This window comes from Aquarana catesbeiana, linkage group LG02 (genome assembly GCF_042186555.1).
Source record: "Aquarana catesbeiana isolate 2022-GZ linkage group LG02, ASM4218655v1, whole genome shotgun sequence".
Taxonomy (NCBI): Eukaryota; Metazoa; Chordata; class Amphibia; order Anura; family Ranidae; genus Aquarana; species Aquarana catesbeiana.
Window position 1 is genome coordinate 29,618,478 of NC_133325.1, and position 16,664 is coordinate 29,635,141.

At 41.3% G+C, this 16,664-nt stretch overlaps 1 protein-coding gene across 1 annotated transcript in view; it reads left to right on the top strand.

Annotated features, from left to right (window-relative positions):
• LOC141126459 (short transient receptor potential channel 2-like) overlaps window positions 1–16,664 on the top strand; it is a 76,180-nt gene that overhangs the window by 44,337 nt on the left and 15,179 nt on the right. Inside the window, exon 6 of the mRNA XM_073612401.1 lies at window positions 4,483–4,645. Coding sequence (XP_073468502.1) covers window positions 4,483–4,645 — 163 coding nt within the window. The remainder of the gene's footprint in view (window positions 1–4,482; window positions 4,646–16,664) is intronic.

Genomic DNA, 16,664 nt, shown 5'->3' on the forward strand with positions numbered 1-16,664 from the left:
ACGAGCAGATTCCACTGCAGAGACATCAGTTTACATCAGAATTCATGTGTGTTTCAGTTAGTTTTATACACGTTGCAGATTCCTGCGTAGAAAAAAATTGGCACGTGACAGGGCACATAGAGAACAATTCTTTTCTTTGTGCCCTTTCAGAAAAACTCACATCTCTGCACACTGGTGTGAACGAGGCCTACATCAGTTTACATCAGTTTTCACGTGTGTTTCAGTGAGTTTTTATGCACGTTGACGTCAGTTAGTGTCAGATTGTCCGCTACACTATCACAGTCCCACAAGAAGTCACTGATCACCTCAATTACTAGTAAAGTGTCACAGCTGCGTGAATTCCAGTTTACAGTGCCTTGAAAAAGTATTCATACCCCCTTGAAGTTTTCCACAGTTTGTCATGTTACAGCCAAACACGTAAATGTATTTTATTGGGATTTTATAGACCAACACAAAGTGGCACATAATTGTGAAGTGGAAGGAAAATGATAAATGGTTTTCAATTTTTTTACAAATAAATATGTGAAAAGTGCGGCGTGCATTTGTATGGTGCCCCCCTGAGTCACCCCCTTTCACTGCAATTACAGCTGCAAGTCTTTTTGGGGATGTCTCTACCAGCTTTGCACATCTAGAGAGCAGTGTTAATTTTGTGGACTTTTTAGTCGACTAAATGAATACTATTTTAGTCGACTAAAATACGACTAAAACTAAAATGGGGCTAAAACTAAAATGCAATTTTAGTCAAAAGACTAAGACTAAAACTAAATTGAAATTTGACTTAGAAATTAACACTGGTCTGTAGTGCATGTTCATACCTCAATACCATAAATAATAACATATGAGATTTTTCACTCCAGCAGTATATAATGAGTTTGGAAATTGTAGAGAAATGTTCACTAATGCATTACAATTACACCCATTAGATTTTAGACAACTAAAATTAGTTTTAGTCGACTAAAATGTACTGGAGATTTTAGTCAACTAAAACGTAAGATCTTTTAGTCTACTAAAATGTCCTGGAGATTTAGTCGACTAAATACAACTAAAACTAAAACAACTGCAGAAGACTAGAATGGGTCTAAAACTAAAATGCCATTTTAGTCCTAAGACTAAGACTAAAACTAAATCGAAATTTGCTGCCAAAATTAACACTGCTAGAGAGGGACATTTTTGCCCATTCTTCTTTGCAAAATCGCTCAAGCTCTGTCAGATTGGATGGAGAGCGTCTGTGAACAGCAATTTTCAAGTCTTGCCACAGATTCTCAATTGGATTTAAGTCTGGACTGTGACTGGGTCATTCTAACACATGAATATGCTTTGATCTAAACCATTCCATTGTAGCTCTGGCTGTATGTTTCGGGTCGTTGTCCTGCTGGAAGGTGAACCTCCACCCCAATCTCAAGTGTTTTGCAGACTCTAACAGGTTTTCTTCTAAGATTGCCCTGTATTTGGCTCCATCTTCCCATCAACTCTGACCAGCTTCCCTGTCCCTGCTGAAGAAAAGCATCCCCACAACATGATGCTGCCACCACCATGTTTCACGGTGGGGATGGTGTGTTCAGGGTGATGTACAGTGTTAGTTTTCCACCACACATAGCGTTTTGCTTTTAGGCCAAAAAGGTACATTTTGATCTCATCTGACCAGAGCACCTTCTTCCACATGTTTTCTGTGTCCCCCACATGGCTTCTCACAAACTGCAAACGGGACTTCTTATGACTTTCTTTCAACAATGTCTTTCTTCTTCCCACTCTTCCATAAAGGTCAGATTTGTAGAGAACACGACTAATAGTTGTCCTGTGGACAGATTCTCCCACCTGAGTTGTGGATCTCTGCAGCTCCTCCAGAGTTACCATGGACCTCTTGGCTGCTTCTCTGATGAATGTTCTCCTTGCCAGTTTAGGTGGATGGCCGTGTCTTGGTAGGTTTGCAGTTGTGCCATACTCTTTCCATTTTCGGATGATGGATTGAACAGAGCTCCGTTAGATGTTCAAAGCTTGGGATATTTTTTATAACCTAACCCTGCTTTAAACTTCTCCACAACTTTATCCCTGACCTGTCTGGTGTGTTCCTTGGCCTTCATGATGCTATTTGTTCACTAAGGTTATCTAACAAACCTATGAGGGCTTCACAGAACAGCTATATTGTAGTGGACTCTATTTACTAATTAGATGACTTCTGAAGGCAATTGGTTCTACTAGATTTTAGTTAGGGGTATCAGAGTAAAGGAGGTTGAATACAAATGCACACCACACTTTTCAGATATTTATTTGTAAAACATTTTGAAAACCATTTACAATTTTTTTTTCGTTTCACATATTATGTGCCACTTTGTGTCGGTCTATCACATAAAATCCCAATAAAACACATTTACATTTTTAGTTTTAACATGACAAATTTTGGAAAATTTCAGGGGGGGGTATGAATACCCCTGTATTGTATATACCATAGTTTGTAGACACTATAACTTTCACACAAACCAATTAAAATACACTTGTTGGGATTTTTTTTTAAACAAAGACATGTAAGCAAAATACATTTTGACCAAAATTTATGAAGAAATTTGATTTTTTTTTTTTTATTGGATGTGTTTTATAACAGAAAGTAGAAAATATCATTTTTTTTTTTTTTAATATATAGCAAAAAAAATAAAAAAACAGTGGTGATCAAATACCATCAAAAGAAAGCTCTATTTGTGTGGAAAAAATTATATGTTATGAAATGTTATTTGTGTGCAGTGTTCGCTATTTTAACTGGTAAGCATGACCGCACAATTACCAGTTAAACTAGCGCAGTGCTGAATAGCAAAAAATGTCCTGGTCATGAACGGGGGGGTAAAATCTTTTGGTGCTTAAGTGTTTAAAACACACACACATATACAGTATTTGTATCATTTTTACTTATATATATACATTTAGTACAAGACAAAGGATTCCCAGAGCACTAGTGGCAGGCTGTCTTTGACTGAAACCTTAGACAGAGCTGTACAGAGAACAACATGCTAAGGAGCAGGGATTAAGGAGCCTTAAAAACATGTCTAAATAAGCCGAAAGAGCATCACCTGGTGACTGAAATTGAAAATTAATAATTACACTTATCACTTGTTTTGTCTATACACTTCGGGGTATATGTATAAAAATGTGGCCTAGTTTGTCTATAGAAACTACATTTAATAAACCACTTGAGGACCGGAAGATTTTCCCCCTCAACGACCAGGCCATTTTTTGCGATACCGCACTGCGATGCTTTAACTGACAATTGCGCGGTCGTGCGACGCTGTACCCAAACAAAATGGACATCCTTTTTTTCCCACAAATAGAGCTTTCTTTTGGTGGTATTTGATCACCTCTGCATTTTTTGTTTTTTGCGCTAAAATCAAAAAAAGACTGACAATTTTGAAAAAAAAAAAAAATATATATTTTTTACTTTTTGCTAGAATAAATATCCCCCCAAAAAAATGTAAAAAAAAACAAATTTCTTCCTCAGTTTAGGCCGATACGTATTCTTCTACATATTTTTGGTAAAATAAAATCCCAATGAGCGTATATTGATTGGTCTGAGTAAAAGTTATAGCGTCTACAACATAGGGGATAGTTTTATGGCATTTTTATTATTATTTTTTTTTTTTACAAGTAATGGTGGTGATCAGCGATTTTTAGCGGGACTGCGACATTGTGACGGACAGATCGGACACTTTTGACACTTTTTTGGGACCAGTGACATTTATACAGTGATCAGTGCTATAAAAAATGCACTGATTACTGTATAAATGACACTGGCAGGGAAGGGGTTAACACTAGGGGCGATCAAGGGGTTAAGTGTTCCCTAGGGTGGTGCTTTCTAACTCTGCTGGGAGGAGGCTGTTCCTAATCACTAGGAACAGACAATCTCACTCTACTCCCCTGCCCTGACAGAACAGGGATCTGTTTGTTTACACTGGCAGATCCCTGTTCTGCCTCTCTGTGGAGCAATCGCGGGTGACGTTGAGCCCGCCAGACCCGCTGATTGGCTCCTCCACTAGCGAATGGGCACGCACGTGCCCACATATCGCTGTGTATGCACCCGACGTACAATGATGGTGATTCGCACAGGAGAGCCAACCTGCCGCAGTACAACTGCGGCGGCTGGTAGTTAAGTAGTTAAAATACAGCATTATGGCCACTAGATGGAATAGGGATGGAGGAGCATACTTATTTCCTATGACAGCTCCCTCTAGTGCCCATAATAAGATATTTTCCCCATGCACACATTCAATCTGCAGAGAATGTAGCCTGAATACAATCAATTTTGTCCCATTCGCACATCACTAATTTACATGCAGTTTTTAAAAAAAACAGTTGTATTTTGATCAATACACCCCATAGTGTAATGCATAATATATTTTCCTATGTATATTGCTGTGAACAGCCACAATCAACCAGGAAGGTTGCTTGGGTGTTTTAAACTACACACAAGTGTAGTGTTTTTTTTTTTTCCTCCCACAGGTCGCATAGAGTGGAACACGGAGGACCCGCAGTTCATAGCCGAGGTTCTGTTTGCTGTCACCAGCATGCTGAGCTTTACACGTTTAGCCTATATCCTTCCTGCACATGAGACCCTCGGGACCCTGCAGATCTCCATTGGCAAAATGATCGATGACATGATAAGGTGAGGAGTGGGGACCCTCTGGGGTGGTTCCTAAATAGACCCTGTCAGATCAAATGATACCTCCAGTTCTCTGTAAAAAGTAGTATAATCACCCCTCTGGTCTCCTACCTGTCAGAAACCATGAAATCAGACCGAGACTGAAGTACAGTTAAATCACACTTGTTTAATAATAAGAGATAAAAGAACAAACGTAGTCAAAACATAGCCAAAGTTCAGTAACCGGAGCAGATAGTCAGCCAAGCCAGAAGTCAGGGATCAATGTAGTGGAACAGCAAGCAGGATCTGGAGCCAGAAGGGATGTCAGCAAAGCCAGTCTTTAAACAGGAACGCAGGAGATTGTTTCTTGTGATGTGACCAAGGCAAAGGCAGAGCTCCTCTGGACTGGACAGCTTAAGTAGGCAGGACTGACGAGCAGGATCATCAACAGCTGAGTAACTGTGGAGAGAAAGGAGCTGGCAATTAGCTGACAGCTGAGCAGCCAGCTCAGAGAAGGAAGGACTGAGCCCAGCCCTGACACTACCTCCCCTTCATTACCTGTAATAGAAGAGTATTATGCTCACCACTATGGAGGCCTGCATCTCCTACCTTCGCTTCATTCCCTGTAATAGGAGAGGACTTATACTCCCCTCCCTGGTGTTCCATATCTCCTACCCCCCTTCATTATCTGTAATAGACACAGTATTATACTCCTCCCTCTGGTGTCCCCTAACTCCCCTCCATTCTCTGTAATAGAAGAGGTATTTGTGACAAAACGTCCCATACAATATCAGATATTCCAACCGCTCCCAACAACAGACAAGGCAATACTCGTTTGGTTGCTGAACATGAACTGTTTATTAGAACAAGAATACAGTCTTATATACAGTTGAAGAGGAGGTCCCCCCTCCTGCTCATATTACTCTAACAATACACCTGTAACCAGAAACATAAATTAACATGAGCTAGTTATCTAATCAATTACTCAGACTTGGTGACTGAGAGATATGACCTTTCAGGGTAGACTTGCCGTCTCCTCACTGTTGTAATATGTTGGTAGATTTATGTGGGATTTTATATTATTATTATATATATGTACACATACAGTACAAGATTGACCAGGCCAGATTTCAGTTGACAATGGTTGAGTTGTCAACTGAAGCCAACTCAATTTTAACAAAGGGGACTTGTTGATGTTAATATGCAAGAATACAGATTAGGGATGTAGGCTTTCCAGGACAAGTCCATTCTACACATCAAAAGGGTGTTAAGGTGGCATTCAGTCTATTCACTCTCTGTGTGATTATGAAGGCACAGGTCTAGGAAACATGGGACTCTGAAGGCTAGTATATTTACTAGCGTTGTTATATTTACTCTGTTGGATTTTGTCATCTGTTGCAAGACTTTGTTCTGTGTTGGAAGTCAATAAACTGCATCTCTCTGGAAGAATTGGGTTGCTGTGGAAGATTATAATAACTACTAATTAATTATCTACCCACTATACTATATCACTACATTGGTGCCGTGACCCGGATTCGAACCAGGGTTACTGCACATCAAAACACCCTTTTGATGTGTAGAATAAACTCGCCCTGGAATGCCTACATCCCTAATCTGTATTCTTGCATATTAACATCAACAAGTCCCCTTTGATATGTTAAAATTGAGTTGGCTTCAGTTGACAACTCAACCATTGTCAACTGAAATCTGGCCTGGTCAATCTTGTACTGTATGTGTACATATATATAATAATAATATAAAATCCCACATAAATCTACCAACATATTACAACATATACCCTCACTTGGGTCGGTTCTAACTACTAGAACTGACCCATAAATCAAACAACAAAAAAATATCATTATGATTTAAAGTACTGAATGCTTTACAATGGCTCATATAAAATATAAGTTTAAACTGGTTACATCTCTCTTCACCAGCCTCTAAAATATCCCCATGAAACAGTTATTAGATAATATAACTTTTAGACCATGATTGGAAAAGGATCTGGTTAAACATCAGTGGCCCATATAGCTTTTAGGCCTTATTATATTACATCAAGATCTTGAATATTGCGCAAAGACGAGCTGATGTCACAGTCCATTCTTTGGTCTGACTTCATCACATCTCTCGCCATCTCACTGAAAGTAAACTTAGTATGCTCTGGGAGCTCCAATCCACATAAGTCCAGGATTCTCTCATCTCCAGGCTCAAGCTTTTCATTTTTAAAGATGCTTTTACACAAACATTCTACTTTCATCTTTATAATAAGAAGAACCATCAATGTACCAGCACTCACTTTCAAGGTCAAAAGGTTTGGATACAGCAGTAAAAACTCTGTGCTGCAAACTATTTCCTTGCACTTGACATTCATGAGCTTAAAGCTGTAGTCCATCTTGCAAGCATTTTACAATTTACATCTGCTTCTTTCCATTTCCTATTTGAGCAATGATGACCTGTTGTGTACCTGTCAGGTACTAGAATTTGTTGATTGCCAGCCACAATTAGTTTTTTTATAAATTACCTTCAATAGAGCAGTTACTTGGATAATTCAGTCCATAATTCCACCTAAATGGGACCACAAGATGGTTTAGATAGTATCAGCTTGACATCCGTGTTTATCAGATCATGTGTCCAGACAAGGCGGCAGTTGAATTTCTTGTCAGTATTTTTGCCATGAAAGGTAGAAAGTTCTTTTTTATCCATATATGTCATAGCCTTCAGCATATTATAAACAACTGATTCAATAAAGTTCAAACCATGACTAGAGTGATGAATTTCACTCACCCCTCTTATAAATTTTGGAAACCCACCCAACATACTATTCTACTCAGTCTAAGTATACAAATACTCGGACACCCAGTAATTTATGCTATGCCAAGCCATTGTGCAGCATCTCACCTTAAATGTCAAATATATCGATCAATACGTATTATGTATTATGTACAGATGTTATCAAAAAATATTTTAGGTTTAAATGATTCTGTTTTAAAATAAAGTTCAAGAAATAAAACATAATGAAAATGAAAAATGCAAACAAAATATATCAGGAAAAGGGAGAAAATTTAAAAATTAGGGCGTTGAAGAAAAAAAGAAAAGAAAAAAAAATGAATGTTCAAAAAAAAATCCATTGCTTGATGAATATTGAGAGAGTCCAATAATTCTTTATAATTCCTTGTATAGTGATATATTGTCTATTCAGCGTTTCTCACTAGCCAGCCATGTCAGATACTTCTAGTGCTTCTGCTATTCACATGCAAACGAGCATCTCCGGCAATATCTGAAAGACAAAAAACTCTCCAACAAAATCTCATTAGCAAGGTTCTTAAACATTGTTTGAAGTTAAAACAAAGCACTATTTACATGTTTACAGTTTGAAGCTAATTCACCCCCACTGCTAGAGAAGTGTCATTTGCATTCAAAAACAGATCTGGAGAATGTACATCTTCTGCATTTATGACACCCTGTACCCCCTTCAACTGCTCTAATAATGTATCACATTCCCCTCTCATCTTGTCATACTCAATCTTCAGATGGTCATATTTCTGTTTTAACTGAGAAAACAGTATCCAGGTCTTGAACCTTTTCTTATTATTATTTAGGTCAGCTCTGTTTTTCATATTAATATCACCTATATTTGACCCGGTGTCTCCTCTCTGGGTGTTATCATAAGATATTATCTTTTGATCTTTATGTTCAGTATTTGTCCTAAACAATGTGGCTAAATCAATTTTGACAGCCTGCTCATTTGACTTTCTCCATAAATGGTCTGCTCTCAACAATATGTCTTTTAAATCATGAGGATTTGGGGTAACTAATAAAATATTTTGTTTCATATCTTCTTGCAAAGCATATAGAAACATACTCATATGTATCAAGCCACCACGCTCAAATGCAAGATTATTACCGACCAATAATTCCATAATAGTTGCTATCCTGTGTGACAATTCATAGGGAGATTCACTTTGCATTTGGATCTTCCCATGAATAGACTAATGCCCCATACACACGGTCGGACATTGATAGGACATTCCGACAACAAAATCCTAGGATTTTTTCCGACGGATGTTGGCTCAAACTTGTCTTGCATACACACGGTCACACAAAGTTGTCGGAAAATCCGATCGTTCTGAACGCGGTGACGTCAAACACATACGTCGGGACTATAAACGGGGCAGTAGCCAATAGCTTTCATCTCTTTATTTATTCTGAGCATGTGTGGCACTTTGTGCTTCGGATTTGTGTACACACGATCGGAAATCCCGACAACGGATTTTTTTGTCGGAAAATTTTATAGCCTGCTGTCAAACATTGTGTGTCGGAAAATCCGATGGAAAATGTGTGATGGAGCCTACACACGGTCGGAATTTCCGACAACAAGGTCCTATCACACATTTTCCATAGGAAAATCTGACCGTGTGTACGGGGCATTAGAGTCACAGCACAGCTCTTGGGTCTCCCCCAGACTTCTGTCCACCTCACAGGATTGTTGTCACCACCGACTTCTGTTACTAAGTCCGAAAATGCTCTTCTGGTCACTTGAACAGCACCAATGTAGTCATATATCCTTCAAAGAGCGGGTCACGGCACCAAGGTAGTGATATAGTATCCAATTCACCAATGTAGTGATATATTGTATGGTGGTGTATGATAGTTAATTAGTAGTTATTATAATCTTCCGCAGCAACCCAATTCTTCCAGAGAGATGCACTTTATTGACTTCCAACAAAAAACAAAGTCTTGCAACAGATGACAAAATCCAACAGAGTAAATATGACAATGCTAGTAAATATACTAGCCTTCAGAGTCCCATGTTTCCTAGACCTGTGCCTTCATAATCACACAGAGAATGAATAGACTGAACGCCATGTTTTATTCAACATAGCCCAGAGTCACTATCTGTCCCCTTTGATATGTGGAGTTAGATTAACAGATACCACCTTAACACCCTTTTGATGTGTAGAATGGACTTGTCCTGGAATGCCTACATCCCTAATCCGTATTCTTGCATATTAACATCAACAAGTCCCCTTTGTTAAAATTGAGTTGGCTTCAGTCGACAACTCAACCATTGTCAACTGAAATCTGGCCTGGTCAATCTTGTACTGTATGTGTACATGTATATAATAATAATATAAAATCCCACATAAATCTACCAACATATTACAACACTCACTTACAACTTACAATACACATAAGTATAAACACATCCCCCAATAGTTTGCTACGATCCAAAGGTGTGTTAATGAGCACAATAAACTATTGGGTGAAAGACAGGGAATTCCAGATCTCATTAATCGGCATTCCTTTCACTGACATCTGTCCACTGAGTCCCAAGCTGGCCATCATGGCCTACTTAATAATGTCCTTTTGCATTACATAACAGAATATCTTCCTAAATGCTTGTAGCTCCCTCAAATGCCAGGGCCCATAGTCAGTAGGCAAGAGGCTAGCATTCAGTCCCCTCCAAAAGCCTTTGTCCCGGGTGAGTCTGTCGCAGTATTATACTCACCTCTCTGGAGGCCCACGTCTCCTACCTCCCCTTCTACATCCTAGTACTACAGACTCTATGTATCGAGGTCCCAGACTTCTAAAGGCCTAATGGTGACCTCCAGAGTCAGGGAGAGCTGACATACTTCTTGGTAGAGTGGGTTACAAGGCATGGTGGGTGTAATACAATCTGAAGCACTGGGCGCCAGACACTTTTCAAATGAAAAGAGATTTATTGTCTTTTGAACAAGAACTGTGGAAGAGAGGGTTAGCACCAGTACACTCTTAAGTAGATGCAATGGCAATTGGCAGACTCTGAGACTTCTATAGGTAGACAGCTATACAGTGGAAGGTCTCCAGCCAGACACCACTTCTGTAGAGGTAGGACTGCTGTATCCTTTGGCAACAAATCTTGTAACAATCACTAACGGTATTTGTACTTTACTATTGGTAACACAAATAGTTCTCCACGCATGCTACAGTCTCTCACTGTAGATCTTCACTCATTGAGCTCCCAGTCTCTCTCATTAGACTCTCAGACCTGATCACCACTGGATCCCCTGAGCTCTTCCACTTCTATAACTCAGTATCTTCCTCAAGCGTCACCCCCTCTTCCCTGCTGGGTCCCTGGCTTGGCACTCACAGGTACTCTTTTTTTTTTTTTTTTTTTTTTTTTAAAAGATATTTTATTGAGTTTTCACAAGATTACAGCAGGAGTTACAGAGGTTCATGTCATAAGAATACATAAGATGAGTATAACAAGTAAATCCTAAGGGATAAAGCAGTACTTTATGGAGCATAGTATCAACAATTGTATCCGCACTTTTCGCATATTTGTATCTGAAGGAAGAGAAGACCAATTAATCTGACGTGAGTGCAGTTGTGAGCTCTAACCCTGTATTATAAGATGATAATGCTGGTGTATCATAAGAGGGGAGTCGTCGGTGTCCACAACAGTAATGTTTTCTCTGTAGATATGTATGGTTGGATTTTGTGGTTAATGATTTGTAATAGGTAAGCATTAATTTTAATGTTCGATGGTGACCGTCCAAATGAGCTCTACTCCCCCTCCCGGACACCCCCAAGGGGAACTAGCTGTGCCCAGCAGGGGGAACATAAGAGTAGCTGTTACAGAAACATGTCGGTGTTATTCGAGTAGGTTCCTCATAATGCTGAGGAGACTCCTAATGTACGGAGCAATTGTAGAGGAGTCTTGAGGATGGTGGGGAATGCGGAACAGGGGTAAGGGCGGGAGGAGAGGGGAGGGTGAGACGGATGTTTTGTCAGCCTGTTATATGTTTGTTGGTATATATGTTCAGGTGTTTATGTGTCCGTTCGTCCCTCGAGCTCCGGGAGAAGGCGATTAGCTGAGGAATTCTCGGCAGTGGTTGATTTAAAATGAAACCAGCACGCCCAAATGTGTTTGTATTTGGACGGAGTGTCGGAAGATTGATGGATAAGGTTCTCCATTTCAGCCAATCCATCTACCCTCCGAATCCAATCTTGAACAGTGGGGGGAGAGGTGCTTCTCCAAAGTACTGGGATACATAAATTGGCCGCATTGATGAGGTGTAAAACCAGGGATTTGTTATAAGTTCTTTGTGGGAGCGAGGTGTGATGAAGTAAGTATTGAGCAGGGGTGAAGTCAGGGGAGTATGTTGTTATCTGAATGATCAAGCGGTGTATTTCAGCCCAATAATTTTGAATGAGTGGGCATTCCCACCATAAATGCAGTAGTGTACCTTTGGTTGCGTTACAACGCCAACAGAGTGGAGGAATAGTAGGTTTGAATTTATGAATTTTGTCAGGAGTCCTATACCACTTCGCAAAGATTTTATATCTGTTTTCCTGGGTAGAGGTGTTGAGGGAGCCTTTATGCATGTGATTGTGAATATGTGTCCATTCCTCGGTGGTGAGATCTATATTCAAATCTTGTTCCCATTGTCTGACTAGTTTGTCTTGTTTAAGGTCATGATTGGAAAATAGCAGTGCATATATGGACGATATGAGATGTCTTTGGGGTTCTTGAGCAGTGCACAAGAGTTCAAAGGGTGTAAGTTCCCTGTGTATGTCTGCGGTGGGCTTGAGGCCATGAATAAAGTGACGTATTTGTAGATATTTGTAAAATGGGATGTGGTAGTCTGGGAATGCGGTGGTCAAGGCCTGGAACATCATGAGAGATTTTTGATGGAACAGCTGTTGTATTTTGAGTCTGGGTCTATACGGGTATGATGAGGAGATGCGTGGATGTATTCCGGGTTCAAAGTCTGGGTTATTCTCCAAGGGTGTCATAGGGCCAGGAGTGGTTTTCAGTCGGAGCAATGTGCTAGCTGCCGTGAAGTTTTTCAGCGTGGGGTTAATGAGTGGGTGTAGTGAGGTTTCTATCGGTATTTTCTTTTGATCGATCCACGGTAGAAGTCTCAACGGTATTGGGGAGAATGCGTTTTCGATAGATACCCAGTCTTTATTGGTGTCGTTAGTGTGCCAGTCGACAATTCTGGAGAGGTGACAGACCCAATAATATTTTTGTATGTCCGGTATTTGAAGACCCCCCAGCGATTTGGGAGTCGTCAATCTAGTCCAGTTTAGTCTAGGTTGTTTGGAGGACCAAATAAAATTTCTACATAGCTTTTTGAGTGTGGAAAAAAAGGATATAGGAATGTGTACGGGTATGGTTTGGAATAGGTAAAGCAATCTAGGTAGCACGTTCATTTTGGTTTGGCTGCTCTGCCAAACCAAGAAAAGGGTCTCATATTCCATTTTTGTAGGTCGTTTTGGAGGGTTTGTAGGATGGGTAAGAAATTTAGTCTAAAGATATCTGTCAGTTTGGAAGGTATTTTAATGCCTAGGTATGTGATTTCTTTGGGTTCCCAGCTAAACGGAAAGTTTTGTTTGCATTGCGTGACGATGTCGTTAGGTAGAGAGATGTTAAGGGCTTTTGATTTGGAGAAGTTTATTTTTAGGTTTGTGAGGGATTTGAAGGTTTCAAAGTCTTTGAGGAGATTGGGAATGGTCGTAATTGGGTCAGTAAGGAATAGTAGGATGTCGTCCGCATATGCCGCTACTTTAAATTGCTTATGATTAATCTCTACTCCTTTAATGTCTGGGTTTTTTCTAAGTTTGCGTAGGAGGGGTTCCATAGTAAGAATAAAAATCAAAGGGGACAGGGGGCATCCCTATCTAGTACCATTGGATATAGAGAAGGCGTCCGACAGGTGCCCATTCACTCTCACTTTCGCTGTGGGTGATGTGTAAAGAGCCATTATCATTCGAATTAAATGCGTTGGGAGGCCCATAGAGGATAAGGTTGCCTCCATAAAGTCCCAAGCTACCCTGTCGAACGCCTTCTCCGCATCCAGGGACAGGAAGAAGCCGCGTGATTTTGTTGTGGTTAGCCAATGATGGATGTTTAATGCTTTGGTGGTGTTGTCTCGAGCTTCCCTACCGGGAACGAAACCGACCTGATCTGTAGAGACTAATTTGGGGATTAGTGGTAGGAGTCGGTTGGCAATAGCTTTGGCATAAACTTTAACGTCTACATTAAGTAGGGAGATTGGGCGGTAGTTGGGGACCAGGGTCGTGTCTTTGCCCGATTTGGGGATGAGGGTGATGTGGGCACCTAGGATGTCCTTCGAGGCTACATTAGAGGGATCGAAACTATTAAATGCCTTGACGAGTGGCGGGATTAATATGTCAGAAAAATATCTGTAGTACCCTACCGTGAGTCCATCCGGGCCGGGACTTTTACCTGGTTTCATTTGTTTCAGGGCTAGTATGAGTTCGTCTGAAGACAGTGGGGAATCTAGTGATGCGGATTCCTCCGCTGTGAGGGAGTTAGGGGCATATTGGGAAAGGAACTTGCTAATTGCTTCCTTTCTGTCGGTGATGGCCGCGGTCGTTTGCGGGGAGCGTAGGTTGTATAAGTCTGTATAGTAGTGTACAAATTGTTTAGCAATATCCTCAGATGAGGCAAAGGTCCTACCAGTTGGGTCTTTAATCGAGTGAATAGTATGAGCAGCTTTCTTAGTCTGTAGGGCTCTGGCTAGAAGTTTCCCTGATTTGTTACCAAACTCATAGAAGCATTTTCGTTGCAATGTGTATTTATGCTTAACAATTGTGTGTAATTCTTCCAAAAGCTCATTTCTGGCTTGAGTCAGTTCTGCGAGTGCTTCAGATGCTAAGGATTTTTTGTGTTTTTGTTCCAACTTAGTGATGCGGTTAGTCAGTTCGTCTAGTTTAGCTTTTCTGAGTTTGTGTCGTTGTGCAGCCATAGATATGAATGTGCCTCTTATGACGCACTTATGTGCAGCCCAGACTGTTTCATGTGATGTGTCACCTACTCCATTTTCAGTGAAGTAGTTGGTAAGCTGTTGGGAGATCATACTGGCGAGTGCTGTATCCGTAAGTAGGGAGTTGTCCAGTCTCCATATTTGGGGACGTGTCCTCGCAGTGGGCATGTGCAGGGTCAAAGTTATAGGGTTGTGGTCTGATAGGACCATTGGTTCGATATTAGTCGTCTTTAGCAGGGGGAGGTCATTTTGGGAGAGAAAGAAATAGTCTATGCGGGTATATTTAGAATGTGGTGGGGAATAAAAGGTGAAATCCTTACCATCAGGATGCAGTGTGCGCCAGGTATCGTGCACCAATAGGTCTTTAAATAGTGTTTTGATGGCGCGAAGAGCTCTATAAGTAAGAGAGGAGTGACCATTGGACGTATCAAGAGAGGGATTGAGGGGCACATTAAAGTCCCCTCCGATTATTAGTGTGCCCGAGCTGAAAGTCATAAGTGATTGGAGTGTGGTGCGAAAAAAGGGGACTTGTCGTTCATTGGGTGCGTACAAGTTGGCAATAGTGATTTGTTTTCCGTAAAGGTCACCTTTTATGAATAGGAATCTTCCGCACGGGTCGGTTTGGGTGGTAGAGACCTTGAAGGGACAGTGTTTGGATATTAGGATGCAAACCCCTTTGGACTTAGCCTCGTCATTGGTCGCGTGATAAACTATCGGGAAATGTTTGTCCTGTAATTTGGGGATTGCGTCAGATCTAAAGTGGGTTTCCTGAATAAGTGCAATATGGGTGTTGGATTCGTGCAGTGAGGAGAGTAGGAGGGATCTTTTTTCGGGGGTATTTAGGCCGCGTATAATGATGGATTTGAGATTGAGGGACGTGAGTGTGTGCTTTTCGGCTGAGGGTGCGTGTTGGGTGTCCATGTCCTCCGCCGGGGTGGGGCAGAACAGGTTAGGGGGGGTAGGAATGGGTTATTGGTGCTCTATGTGTGCTAAGGGCAGTCTGTATTATGATATATAGAGCGCCACGGGGTAACCGAAGAGGTAACAGGGATGAATTACTATCCCGTTATCTCTAATCAAGAGAATCGATCGGTGGAGTACAGGAAGGTGCAACGCACCTCCACTGTGTGGGGGTTGGTGTAGACCAGACACAAAAGGGCTTGTGATGGTGTGAGATATGTGAATCTGAATCTCCTGCTATCTCTTGACCATGGAGTTATAAGTAAGGAGGAGTGTATGGGACTGTTTGTCCCTTTTCGTTTGTGTGTTTTGTTTTTTTTTGGTTTTTTTTTGTTTTTGTTTTTTGTTTTTTGTTTTTTTAATTCCCTTTTTTTTTTTTCCCCCCTCCTTCCCCTTCCCCTCACCCTCCCCTCCCTCCCACAACCTTGATTGCGTTATGTACGGCATGGAAGTGTTGTTTGTCATTCAGTCGTGAGAACAAGTTGCAGATCCCTGCACAGCTTGTGTGGGAGGCGAGGTTGAGCGGGCAGGAGAAAGGGTATGGGTATGCATGAATAATACATAACTACAACTACAGTGCTTGGTCACTTAGGTGTGGGCATCAGGAGCGGAAGTCATATGATCAGGCTCCATGCACGTTAGAGTCGCCCCTCTGAGATCCCCTCCCTGTCCGAATAAGGCCCTGGAGGGGGCCCCAGGACGCGAATGCCAAGGCGCCATGCAAATCTGACAGTAACCATCAAGGCTGTCTAGCTCATGCCCTGAGCATGTAAACCCAATATAAGTAACATGTGAGGAACATTTAGTAAATTATACTCAATGGAGTAAAACAACAATAAGATAAATGTGCACAATGAGGCACAAACTGGGAAATACCTGTATACGGAGAACTGTTGCAAAATATTGCATTGGGTTAATGACAGTGAAAAAGTGCAAAGGGTTCACCCTTTTGAGCGTTTTTGTCCCGTCTACTGGCATATCTCTCATCAGGGTGACAGATGAATACGTACAGCGATAGTATGGGAAATCATAGAGTGCGTGTGGGATGACGGTTTCTAGCCACAAACCTCCGCATACGATAGCAAGTACCTCGAGGGGGACATGCCCGTGCCAGTGTCCAACACCTGGGATGCCAGCAGATCAGGGATTCAGTGTGGGAAGATCTTCTGAAAGTCCGCCTTGTGCACCGACGGTGTGGAGCAGCCATGTCTGGAGGGCCCGTGTCCGGATAGCGGGGGTGTCCTGTAATCAGCGGGTGGTTGTCCATGGAAGGTTAGCACTGGAGTTTCGGATGGCATGCGGAT